This window comes from Poecilia reticulata, chromosome 1, assembly GCF_904066995.2.
Source record: "Poecilia reticulata chromosome 1, P_reticulata-male-v2, whole genome shotgun sequence".
In the NCBI taxonomy this organism is placed as follows: Eukaryota; Metazoa; Chordata; class Actinopteri; order Cyprinodontiformes; family Poeciliidae; genus Poecilia; species Poecilia reticulata.
Genome location: NC_088830.1, coordinates 34527223 through 34540240, shown reverse-complemented (window position 1 = coordinate 34540240; position 13018 = coordinate 34527223). Strand labels below are relative to the sequence as shown.

The 13018-nt window shown below is 41.6% G+C and overlaps 1 protein-coding gene across 3 annotated transcripts in view; it reads right to left on the bottom strand.

Moving 5' to 3' along the window:
• Positions 1-1042: 1042 nt before the first annotated feature.
• Positions 1043-13018, bottom strand: part of cdk15 (cyclin-dependent kinase 15) — a 13240-nt gene continuing 1264 nt past the window's right edge. Inside the window, exons 2-13 of one of the 3 annotated variants that reach the window (XM_008420588.3) lie at positions 12557-12697; positions 12377-12471; positions 12093-12172; positions 11872-11966; positions 11545-11607; positions 11350-11473; positions 7675-7795; positions 7507-7600; positions 7352-7415; positions 7230-7278; positions 1806-1948; positions 1043-1399 (exon numbers count right to left, since the gene is read on the bottom strand). In XM_008420588.3, coding sequence (XP_008418810.2) covers positions 1287-1399; positions 1806-1948; positions 7230-7278; positions 7352-7415; positions 7507-7600; positions 7675-7795; positions 11350-11473; positions 11545-11607; positions 11872-11966; positions 12093-12172; positions 12377-12471; positions 12557-12697 — 1182 coding nt within the window. In that variant the 3' untranslated portion in view covers positions 1043-1286. Of the gene's footprint in view, positions 1400-1805; positions 1949-7229; positions 7279-7351; positions 7458-7506; positions 7601-7674; positions 7849-11349; positions 11474-11544; positions 11693-11871; positions 11967-12092; positions 12173-12376; positions 12472-12556 lie in introns of all 3 variants that reach the window. The other 2 variants (XM_081612307.1, XM_081612313.1) reach the window with 2 other exon arrangements.

Sequence of the window (13018 nt, the reverse complement as noted above, 5' to 3'; positions counted from 1 at the left end):
CATCACCATCACCATCATCATCATCATCATCATCATCATCAGAAGCTGCGCTTCATGAGGTTGAAAAAAGAGAACAAATATACTCTTTGCTGCCACCTGGTGGAAGCGAAGGGAAGCTGAAGAATTTATTGATCGGTGTTTCTATCCATCCATTTTCTAACACCTTGTCCCTCAGTGGGGTCAGAGGGTGCTGCTGCCTCTCCAGCTAACGTTCTGGGCGAGAGGCGGGGTCACCTGGACAGGTCACCTGGACAGGTCACCTGGACAGGTCACCAGTCAACACAGAGACACACAACCATGCACACACACACACACACACACACCTAGGGAGAATCTGGAGAGACCAGTTGACCTGACAGTCATGTTTCTGGACTGTGGGAGGAAACCAGAGAACCTGGAGAAAACCCACCATGCAGGGAGACCAGGAATCGAACCCAGAACCTTCTTGCTGCAAGGCAGCAGCTCTACCCACTGCACCACTGTGCAGCCCTCAGTGTTTCTAAATTATTATTAATAATAATAATAATAATATAAAGGTTAATAAATCGTTAACCTTTTTAAAGCTTTGGGGTTGTAAAACCTTCAACAGGATGAAAACCAGTCGAGGTGAAAAAGGCAACAGCTTCAGCAGATTTCCAGAGCTCTGAATGTTTTCCTTTAATTTCTTTGGAAATCAAATGTATAAACAAATATATGTAAATGTATATATACATAAATGCATAAGCATCTCAGAAGTTGCAGCTTCTGGCTCTTGGTCACATCAATGGTCAGGCAGACGTCAGCTTCAGAGAGCATCTCCTGCCTGCTCTCCTCTGACTATAGCACAGAAAGACATGCAGAGACCCGAGGAGAGACTAAGACTTGATGGACACACAGGAACTCTGAGCCTGAAGCCGACAGACGGAGACGTGTTGCAGCCTGAAACAGAACAGAAACGGTTACGCCCTGTGGACCAGAACCTGTTTCTGGAAGAGCAGAACGAGTCTCTAGATCGGCTTCATGTCGATTCAGGAAAAGAACTGGAAGGACGACACCCGCTGGAGACGCTCAACGTTTTATTTAGGTTTTCTGCAAAACGTTCTGCATTGTGTTGATCAAGTCCAAAGGACTCCAAAGCTTCCCCCATCAGTGACCTCTGATGAGGGAGAGCCACTGCATCATAGCCGCAGCTGAACTGGACCGGTGCATCAGAAATCCATCCCTAGTTTATGAATCCGTCTCCCTAAAGGGTTGATTTGCCCCTTTCCTCGTCTTGTCAGATCCAGCTGATCTGATTGGCGGTTTGATCACCAACAGCTGGCGGCAGGAAGCCGGGCAGACTTCAGTTTTTGTCCGGGGTTCCAGATGTCTCTGAACTCTGTCTCCAGGCAAACTCCAGGAACCTTGAAGATGGACACAGCTGAAAAACAGCAAATTATACTTTCATTCAAGTAATGTGGATTTTCTTCTGTGTATAAGATGTGATGCTGACGTTAGAAGGTCCTGAACATGATCTGGTCATGCAGAAGCCGCTGATGGTTAAAAACCTTCTGAACTCTCAGTGAGGAGACGCAGCCTCTCCGCTAAGCTCCGGTTGTCCTGACAGCTGGAAGTGCTGCCCCCTGCTGGCTTTAGAGACTGGCCAATCAGAGCACAGCTTTACTTGGACTGTTAAGCCAACCTGTTCACAGGTGGAGCTTATAGTGGCTACATTTAGCAAATCGGAATATAAAATCTCTGCACCATGGTTCTATATTGAACCCTCAGTATTACACATTCATCTGAAAATAATTTGTTTGTAGCTCGTTAGCAGGTGGTGGTCTTACCGTCTCTGAGGTGCATGATGGGAGCAGGAAGCGTGCTAAAATATGGATGCTGCAAAGCCTCCTGAGCTGAAATCCGTTCCGTCGGAACCAGCCTGAGCATCTTCTGGGCCAGGTCACCAGTCTTACAGGAGAGCTGCTCCAACCTGATGCAGAGGAGCAGAGACTGAGCATAAAGCATGTTAGCAGCTCCTCCATCCATCCATTTTCTAACACCCTTATCCCTCATGGGGTCAGGAGGTCCTGGTGCTGGAGGCACCAGCACCAGGCCAGAACCACACTGCTCTTCCTGAATCCGAGGTTCGACTATCCGACAGACCCTCCTCTCCAGGACGCCTGAATAGACCAGGGAGGCTTAAGAGTGTGACCCCCTTGTAATTGTATGCCTAAAAGTATGAAATCTTTGTGGGATTTGAGTTTTTTTAAACAGGATGGGGCCTGTTGTCTGGTCTGGGAGAGCATGAGGTGCCAAGGAAGCTCAGAGCTGCTGCTGCTGCTTTAAATAGTTTTAAATCACTTGTTTTCTAATTGTTATGATGTGCTTGATGTGCCTCTGATCCAGAACAGCTGATTCACATAGTTGCATGACCTTCTGCAGCCATCAGTCCTGCAGGAGGCTGTTAATCACCACAGATTGAGTTTTATCTTTAGGTTTTCTGATACACAGAACTTTATTTTAAATATTGATTCCCTCATTTTAACATGAGTGCAGCATCATAAATGCTACATTATGCTGCAGCTTGATGGGTAAATGTTACTGTCCATGTCAACTAAGATAAATATTAATTAATATTCATTAGTGTGTCTTCATTAATTTAACTGAGTACATGGGGAATGCTTTGTTTGTTCTATAACCACCATTTAATATTTCAATGTGTTTCAGAACGTTTCTAATGTTCATCATCTTTCTAACCCTTCCTCACTCTCATCTCTGTGTCTCAGCAGTTTGACCCAAAGCTAGCTGACCTCAGGGAAAAGGTCAGGAAGTGGCTTCATTAGGCGCCACAGTGGGAGGAAGGAGCCAAGGAGCCAAGGCACCAAGGAGCCAAGGAGCCAAGGCACCAAGGAGCCAAGGCACCAAGGAGCCAAGGAGCCAAGGCACCAAGGAGCCAAGGAGCCAAGGCACCAAGGAGCCAAGGAGCCAAGGCACCAAGGAGCCAAGGCACCAAGGCACCAAGGAGCCAAGGCACCAAGGAGCCAAGGCACCAAGGCACCAAGGAGCCAAGGTGACACCAACCAGAGTCGGACCTGTTACCCAACTAGTCCTGTTTCCTGGTTCTTACAGAACAAGCTGAACCTCCTGGACCTTCATGGACAACAGACTGATGTTCAGACAGTCAAATACGTTTACAGATCTATGACTGTTTTCTTATATAAAATGTTATATCAATCCCATGTTGCCTTTTAAAACCTTTTGTACACACAGTTTTGGTAATGTAAGATCATTTTGAACAACATATTCCCATCATCTGCCAATAAAATAGTGTTTAACGCCAGTGAAGAAACTTTCAGTGGTGTGTTATGATGTAGACCTACTGGACCAAAACATTTACATAAATCTTTGGCTTTTCCACATAAAATCAACCCAAATGTTCATGCAGATCCACATTCAGATGCAACATTGAAATAGTGTCAGTTATGGTTGAAACGTAGATTCAATGTTTCTGCCTGATTTCACTCCTATTGAGCCTCTGGACTGTAACCTGCTGCCAGTGTCCGAATCTCACTGAGGAAGAAACTGCATCAGGTTTCTATCACTTTAATATTTCTGTATTTTATATGTGCATATAAAATACAAAGTAAGTCAATAGAGTTTAATTTATCCTTTTTATATCTGCGTCATGTGGATCTCATTTGGTTGGTGAGAGAAAAAGTAGATGCTGGTCTCAAAAAGTTTGGGCAGCCCTGGTTTAGTTTAAGACTTTTTACATTGTGAAGTACTATTTAACCCAGAGTTTCTCAGTTATTTTCTGCCATGCCCCTCTGGGGATCATTATTTTACTGTTCATATTTAATTACCTGTGCCAACCAGACTCCAGCATTGTATGACCTTATTATCAAAACCGCTGTTTTATTGTTCCAAGGCCCAAAATAATTTCCAAAATCAGTTTATTAAGTGAATCACTAGCAGTTAGTGATTCACCAGGATGTGCATTTTAGACTTCATACAGGAAAACTTTTAACTAAGTGTTGGCCACTGTCAGCTTCTTCAGTTTAGACAAACTATAAAGATTTTAACATAAAAATTTGCAGCAATATTTTCAGGTTGTCAGATGATATGAAAAGTGTATAACATTTTGCATTAATAAAAATAAAGGTTTCGTCTATTTCCTGGCCTTTTTCTGTGAGCTACAGTTACTTGCTTATGATGGAGTTTAAGGCTCTGAGTTTTTGATTTGTTTTAAATACGAGTAAAGTTGGACGAGAATAAAGTCGTAATTTTATGAAAACTTTTAACTCTACTGAGCTAAATTAGGGAACACTGAGTGTTTTGTTGGGTTATAGTTGGTAGCCTGGCCATAAAACTGTCATGCTTGCTTTACTGACCTCTGCTGCCGTTTTGTCTTTCACCGTCAAACTTCTTTAATTCTCCTCTATGATGGTAGACATATTTCAAAACACCCGCTCTTGTGTCATTCTCTGTTTTTTCCAAGTCCACCTCGCTGCAGCAAACAGGAAGGGGCGGGACGGACCGCTGTCAGTCTCTTACCTTATTTGGAAATGGGACCATTGCACTCCGGAACTGAAGGGGGCGCTATTTCCTATATTATCCGCGGCCTCCCGTTTTTATTTTCTTTTGAAATCTGCGACAAATCTTCATTTTTGAGAAGGATTTTCACTCTCGGCATGTATTTGAACTTCTCTCTTTTATTTACTTCACAGTTTTTAACAAATTCTGTAGTTTTCGGTGAACTTCTAAATCTGCTCCTTAGTCACATCTCTTCGGGCCCGCTACTGCCTCTAGTGGCGTGGGGAGGTAACACAACTAATTAATTAATCACTAAATCAGAATACCACAAAGTCTTTATTACTTATTATGGGTTCTGTCATTACTGGAACAGTAAAAGATAAATTCCCTCACAGAAGAACAAGAACAGAAAGTGATTAAAGTTTCTCTCGATGGCCGACCTGTTGAAACATTTAACATTCCTTGTGTCGTTCCTGGACAGTCAGCTTAGCTTAGCTGGAAAACTGACTACATCGTTAAGAACTGTCCTCAGAGACTCGACCTTTAACATGACCTTGTTATCTTGGGCTGACCCAACTAGAGGTTGTTGAGTTCAAATGTTAAAACATTCTAACTTGAGTTTTAACTCAAGTTTTAACCTTTTATCTCGGCTGGTTTGGTCACATGAGCTGCAGACTAACAGACAATCTTTTAAGAATAGTTTGAACGGCAGGTACATGAAACCAAAAACATCTCTGTCTCAACTGTTTGCTGAAAGCATAAATCCTCGTTATTCATCAGTTTAAACCTCTGAGCTCATGAAGACGTTACTTTATTTTCCTCTGGCAACTAGGAGCATCTATTAGACGTCATTTATTGACAGAGCAATAATTATTCTTAACCAAACTAAATAACATTTATCTATAGGCTGCTTAGTGTTTTGCTTTACTCACAAATTGTTGATAATGTGATTCTATGATTCTATGAAATCGAAGGAAAGTTTCCCCCTTGATTTATTAAATAATTTCATTAAATTTTTCCTATATATAAGACTCTACCAACAAAAAGTCTGTCAGAATAATAAACACGGCACTGTAAAAACAGAAAAGTGAATTTTTGCTTGTATCTGTTTAACAACCTGGCTTGTTGTTCTTCTGTACCTAATTCATTTGTTTGTTATCGACTTTTGCTCAACTAAATTTCTTACGTATAGATTGCAAATGGTATTTTTATTATAGTTGATCAGGCTTTTTTCATGTCTCCTTCTTTCTTTTGTTCCTCCCATAATTGATGGAGATATACAGATATTATTTATAATGTATAAAAGTATTGTCATTTAATTAGCTCTACATCCTTAAGAAAATGAAAAAAAGTTTTATAAGATAATTAATCTTTCATCTTTATCTTTTATTTTTTGCCAGTAATTCTGAAATGAATAGTAAATAATAAAAACGTTGCGGTATTCTGATTTAGTGTAATTAGATTAGCTGTGATACCTCCCCACGCCACTAGAGGCGGTAGAGGACCCGAAGAGATGCGACTAAGGAGCAGATTTAAAAAACGACTGAATTTGTTAAAAACTCTGAGCTGTGCTGAAGAAAATAAAAGAAAGAAGTTCAAATACATTCTGAGAGTGAAACTTCTTCCTAAAGATAATAATAATAATAATCAATTTAATTTATAGCGCACTTTTCATTAATAAAAATCTCAAAGTGCGACATGGTGCAGCTAAAAACAGATAAAATCAACAATCAAAAACAATAAAAAAGTCATTGAAAAGTGGAGGATTCTTGTCTAAAAAGAAAAGTTTTAAAATCGGACAATAATTGCTGGGCTCTCAAAGAGTCCGGGAGAAAAATCATCCACAGACGAGGAGCCACAGCCAAAACCTGATCACCCAGAATCCTTAGTGTGGATGGAGGAAGGTGGAGAAGATTACAGGCTGGGGATCAGAAGAGTCTAGAAGTTGAATGTGAAGTAAGGAGGTCCTTCAGGTAATCCAGAGGTTCCATACAGACAGTGATGGAAAAGATGAAAATAAATCACAGAGTTCAAAAGAAATTAAAACGGAAGGCCGTGGATAATGTAGGAAATAGCGCCCCCTTCAGTTCTGGAGTGCAATGGTCCCATTTCCAAATAAGATAAGAGTCGTTCGTCCCGCCCCTTCCTGTTTGCTGCAGCGAGGTCCTTCTCTTTACTACAGGGCCTGGAACAGGCAGCCTGTTGATTAGTTAGAAAACTGCTGCCACCTATTGACCGGAAGCTTGTTTATCAGCTAACATGAATAAAGACATTTATAAAGTCCTGCTCCTCGCCCCCCCTGACACTTCGCACGCCCCCCTGTGGGGGGAGGGGGGCTATTTGAGAAGTACTGATTTAGACCAATATTATACTTGTTAGTTTATTATTCAGAGAAACCTCTATTACTTTTCCCAGAAAAACTACTTCTATTATAAATGATGGCGTACTTATAGTACTTGCAACCCAGAAAAGGAATTTGAACAAACTTATAATCCAGATGACTCAACATTATCAGAACAAGAACCCAGAGAAAAACCCCACTAGTTTATAAATTACGGACCACTTATTCTTAAACATGGGGAAACAATATGTAGTTTTATACTTTTTCTTCTTTTGCTCTTTCCTTTGGTTTGTTATTTTGCTTCTATTTCCTTCTAATTCATGTAAAGCAATTTGAATTGACTTGTTGCTGAAAATCTGCTGTATAAATAAAATGACCTTGTCTTAGCTTAGCTTACCTTTTCCAGACATCTGTAAAAAGCTTCGGCCTGCAGTCAATGAACCTCTCTAAGGTGAAAACAGAAATGTAAGTTAATGTGCTGCGTACTGTCAGCATGTGGACGTAGACAGGTGAGCTCACCTGGTCTGTAATTAGGCAGCAGACTGACCCCAGGCCAGCTGTCCTCTGATGGGACGCCCAGAACCTGCAGAAGACCACCAACACACGGCCGCCACAAAACCAAAGCCTTTAAGGTGGTGCTTAACGGAGACCCGATCAGAACTTGGTGAACTCACCGTCCAGATGTTCTGCAGCTGCTCCAGCTCATCAGAACCTCCGGCGAACGCTGGCGATCCCTGCAGCATCTCTATGAAGATGCAGCCCGCCCCCCTGATTGAAACAAAGCAACCCTTAGTGATCATGGGAGCGGCGGCGGCGGCGGCAGCGGCGGCGGCGGCGCTCACCACATGTCCAGGGCCGTAGAATAGTGGATGGATCCCATCAGAACGTCGGGGGGCCGATACCACAGCGTCACCACCTCGGAGGAGAAGTTCTGGGCGGGAATGGACTTGGACCGGGCCAGCCCTGCACCATGGAGTCCCTCAGGGTTAAAAGCACAGCAGAGGCCTGTGCTTTTTCTAACAGTGAAAACACTAAATATTTTGTGCTACAGTGTAAGAAATGAAAGGTTGAATTTACTTAACCAAGTTATGTCAATGGTTCCACTAAACCTGGTTCATTAAATGTAAAGAGTTTCACATTTTCAACAAAATCATTAGACAAACAAACTCAGTTCAGCAAATTCAACAGTTTAGACCAGGGGTGTCAAACTCCAGTCCTCGAGGGCCGGTGTCCTGCAACTTTTAGAAGTGCCTCTGCTGCACCACACCTGAATAGAATAATTAGGTCATTAGCAAGGCTTTGGAGAACTGAGGAGGTATAATTAAGCCATTTGATTCAGGTGTTTTGTACCTGTGGCACATCTAAAAACTGCAGGACAGCGGCCCTTCAGGACTGGAGTTTGACACCCCTGGTTTAGACTAAAGTCTGTTTAACTTGATGCTGGAGTTAAATTCACAGTTTGTTCAACATTAAGTTATAATGAGGGTTTAGAGGAACCAGTTGACAGAACTGAGTTCATTAAAGGAAACATTCAAATTATTTTTGTTTCATTGGATTAATTAGACAAATCTAACTCACTACAACATATTATATAAAGTGAAATTTAAGAACAGTGACGTCAAACCCGGTCAAGCAGAGACAGTTTCTTCACTTTCCTTAAGTAAAACAATTATTTGCAGAGCAGTCATGAAAATAATCATCCATGTCGCTCATGGTGTGTGAATTCAAATATTAAACTTAAACAATTCAATAAGCGCCTTATTCATGATTTCTGCATAGACCAAGATTTGGTGTTTATGTTTTAGACTTAAACGTCTTAAAACCAATTATTGAGTCGAATAAAAAGTGGTTTAATTAGTTGCTGCTGCTGCTGGTGGCCCAATGCATTGTGGGAAACCTTGCTGGCCGAACTTTACTGTCACATTTTCAAACATTCATCAGTACTTACTGCTTTCAAATGCTTCACTTTTTCCATTGACTTCATTTAAATAGATTATGAGATCAAGCATTTTTATCCAAAACTTCATTTCCAGGAAATGAAACTCTGATGATGCTTGTTTTATGTTCAGATTAATATTTAAAATTCCATTTTATGCTGACCATAAGCACGTTTCATTGTTTTTACATAACATGCAAATAAATATTGTCCCTAGTTGCTTTCCGTATTGCGTCATCACAGTAATTGGGTTAACCTAGTTTACTTCCACATGAAACGTCACCAGAATCCACAGATTAAGCAAAGATTTTGTTTTATTATTTTAATTATTTTTGGTATTTTTCAGCTCAGACTCCATTTTTACTCTAATTTCTACAGTTCATGCTAGCAGCACTTCATCCTGGTTTGGTGTTAAAAAAACAACTAAAACTGTTTTTTGACACCAAAAGCAGCTTGGAGTGCTGCTGCCCAACTGTACGCAGTTGGTGTGAAAACGGAAAACAACTAGGGACAACGTTAATTTGCATAAATACCCATTAGAGTTAAAGCGACAGGATGACTTTACAAAGTAATTTGCACATTAAACCAAGTCCACCTCGCTGCAGCAAACAGGAAGGGGCGGGACGGACCACTGCCAGCCTCTTACCTTATTTGGAAATGGGACCATTGCACTCCGGAAGTGAAGGGGGCGCTATTTCCTATATTATCCGCGGCCTCCCGTTTAAATTTTCTTTTGAAATCTGTGATGTAGCTTCATCTGTAGGAAAGAGTTTCACTCTCAGCATGTATTTCAACTTCTCTCTTTTATTTACTTCAGCGAAGCTCACAGCTTTTAACAAATTCCGTAGCTTTCTGTGTTCTTCTATATCTGCTTCTTAGTCGCATCTTTTCGGGCCTGCAGTGCTACTGCCTCTAGTGGCGTGGTGGTAGCACAACTAATGTAAATACATTACTAAATCAGAATACCAAAGTCTTTATTATTTACTATTAATTTCGCCATTACTGGCAACGTGAAAGATAAATTATCTTCTAAAATACCATATTTTTCTTCAGGATGTAAATTAGGTGACATAAACAACACCTTTATACATTATAAATAATATCTATACATCTCCACTTATAGGAGGAAGAAAAGAAATAAGACATGAAAAACAACATTATCAACAACAATAAAAATACCATATACAATGTATACATAAGAAATTTAATTTAGCAAAAGTCAATAATGAACAAATTAATTAGGTTCACAGACGAATAACCAGGATTGTTAAACAAGCAATAATCCACATTTTTGTTTTGTTGGTAGAGTCCAATATATGGGAAAAATATGATTAAACTATTTAGTCTTTGAGGTGGAAATTTTTCTTTGACTCTAAAACAATAAAATAAAACTAATTAATAGAATCATAATATAAACAATTAGTGCATCAAGTAAACACTTAGCATGCTAAAGATAAATGTTATTATTTAATTTGGCTCAGAATAATTATTGCACCGTCAGTGAATGACGTCTAATAGATGTTTTATATTAACCAGAGGAAACAGTGACGCCTTCATGAGCTCAAACTGAGGAATAAAGAGGTTGGATGATCAGTTTAGACAGATGTTTTTGGTTTCAACACTATTTACCTGATATTTCTGCTGCTCATGTCATCAAACCAGCCGGAGATGAAAAGTTAAAACTCAGCAGTTAAAACTTGAGGTGACTTAAAACTAAAGTTAAATTTTTAAGTTTTAACATTTTAACTCATTGTTAAAATGTTAACATTACTTAACTAGAGGTAATGTTAGCTAATGTTACCTCTAACTAACTAGAGGTTTTGCGCGAGTTGCACTTGTTATGTCACTGGGTCTTAAAAGATAAAGTGACGTTTCTTAAAAATGTAATCAGTGTTTTCAGCCAAGTTGAGCTGATTGTCCAAAAATGATCCAAGGTATTTAAAACTTTCCACAGTTTCAACAGGTTGGCCAACGAGTGAAACTGGAACCACTTTCAGGTTTTATGTCATTTAATTAGCTCTACTTCCTTAAGAAAATTAAAAAGTTTGGTGTTTTGTGAGGGATTTTATCTTTTGTGGTTCTAGTTATGCGAGAATTAATAAATAATAATAAAGACTTTGGTATTCTGATTTAGTAATGTATTTATATTAGTTGTGCTACCACCACCACGCCACTAGAGGCAGCAGCACTGCAGGCCCGAAAAGATGCGAAAAAGTAGCAGATTTAAGTTCACAGAAAGCTACGGAATTTGTTAAAAACTGTGAGCTGCGCTGAAGTAAATAAAAGAGAGAAGTTGAAATACATTCTGAGAGAGAAACTCCTTCCTACAGATGAAGCTACATCACAGATAAAAAGATAATTAAAACGGGAGGCCGCGGATAATATAGGAAATAGCGCCCCCTTCACTTCCGGAGTGCAATGGTCCCATTTCCAAATAAGGTAAGAGGCTGACAGTGGTCCGTCCCGCCCCTTCCTGTTTGCTGCAGCGAGGTCCTTCTCCATTAAACAGATGAAACAAGTAACATCACATTTTAAATTTCTTAGCGTGTAAAGCTGTCAGTCTGTAGGGGGCGCTCCTCACCGAAGTCGGCCAGCTTGAGCTCTCCCAGGTAGCTGATGAGCAGGTTGTGGGGCTTCAGGTCTCGGTGCAGGATCCTGTGACCGTGGATGTAGCTGAGGGCGCGCAGCAGCTGGAACATGAAGATCTGCATGGAAGAACAGCATCAGTGCAACATGCTGTTCCTGCAGCGCCCCCTGCTGCTGTGTGTGCACATACCCGCACGTTGTGCGAATGAAGTCCTCCTGGGTGCTGCGTCATGTACTGGGCCAGATCTGTCTGCTGCAGCAGCAACACAAGGATCAGAACGCTTCAATGTACCAGTGTGGGCTGCACTGCCCCCTGCAGGAAGACAGCAGCTACTACACTAACACCAGACAAATACGAGTCAGCGAATCAGAGCTGCTGGAGATCCCGAAACATCAAACATCTGCTGCCAGCTCTAAACATTTAGCTCAAATCAACATGGCCTGACTGAGATTGTATCTGCAGCGCCCCCTCAGGTCAGACTGGGAACTGCTGCATAAGAGACAGGGCCTTCCTCACCACATATTCAAAGACGAAGGTGAGCGTCTCTCTGGTGTGGATGATGTCATGCAGGAGGACAATGTTGGCGTGTTTCAGATGCTTTAAGAGAGAGGCTGTGGCGCGCACACACACACACACACGCACACACACACACACACGCACACACACACACACACACACACAGGTGAGTGCAGACACATATAGACTCAGGCGGGTGGTGTACAGATCTCATTGATCACCTTCTCTGATGGCGGTGAACGGGATCCCCTCGTCTGTCTTCATGCGGATCACCTTCAGAGCCACCAGCTGGCCGTTGATCCTAAACAGAAAAACGAGTCGCAACGAGACCTCCGTGATTTTCTCCCACTTAGAAATCATGGAGTTCTGAAATGGTCGTCTCAGGTCCACGTCTACTACTGTAAGAGACGCAATCTAAAATCCATCCGGAAATCACAATGTATGTTTTTTTCAATAATTTATTTGTGTTTTACTCGGTGATGTCATCATACATGGACCATCTGACCTGCTTATGCCCTTGTAGACGGAGGCAAACGCTCCTTCTCCCAGCTTCTCCAGACTCAGGTACGACTGGGCCGCTCCAAACTCCAGACCCGCTTTCTGAGCACAGCGCAAACATCAAGATTCAGTTTCTGAAGAACATGAGGCGGCCTGCATCACACACGTCATGACATCATCAGCTGACCCAGGTGAAGACTTCCTGTGCAGTCGCTGCTCTTAGCGGGTCACTGTTGCTTCGTCCTCTTGGAATCCTGAGCCGTCGGACCTGCAGCGTGTGGAACCAGTCAGGCTGAGATCCAGACGGGTCGGGAGCTTCATGATCCACCTGAGCACACAGACAGAGTTCACACGCAGGGAAGAGGGCAGCTGGACAGGTACAACACAGCTTTAGGACAACCCAGGTACACAAAATGAGGAAATAAAGCTCATACATGGAGTTGATAAGAACCTACCACCTTAAAACTATGGTTCCACCTTAAACTCCACCTCATTCAACTCCACCTTCACCCTGCTTGCTCTGTTTTTGTTCTGCTTTTTTGGAGATTTCCATGGGGGAATAATTGTAGAGTGTTAAACAGAAAGTCCAGAAAAAGACATGAACTCCTGCTTTTGGGCTGAAAATGTGAGCTTTCGAATTATGGCAGAA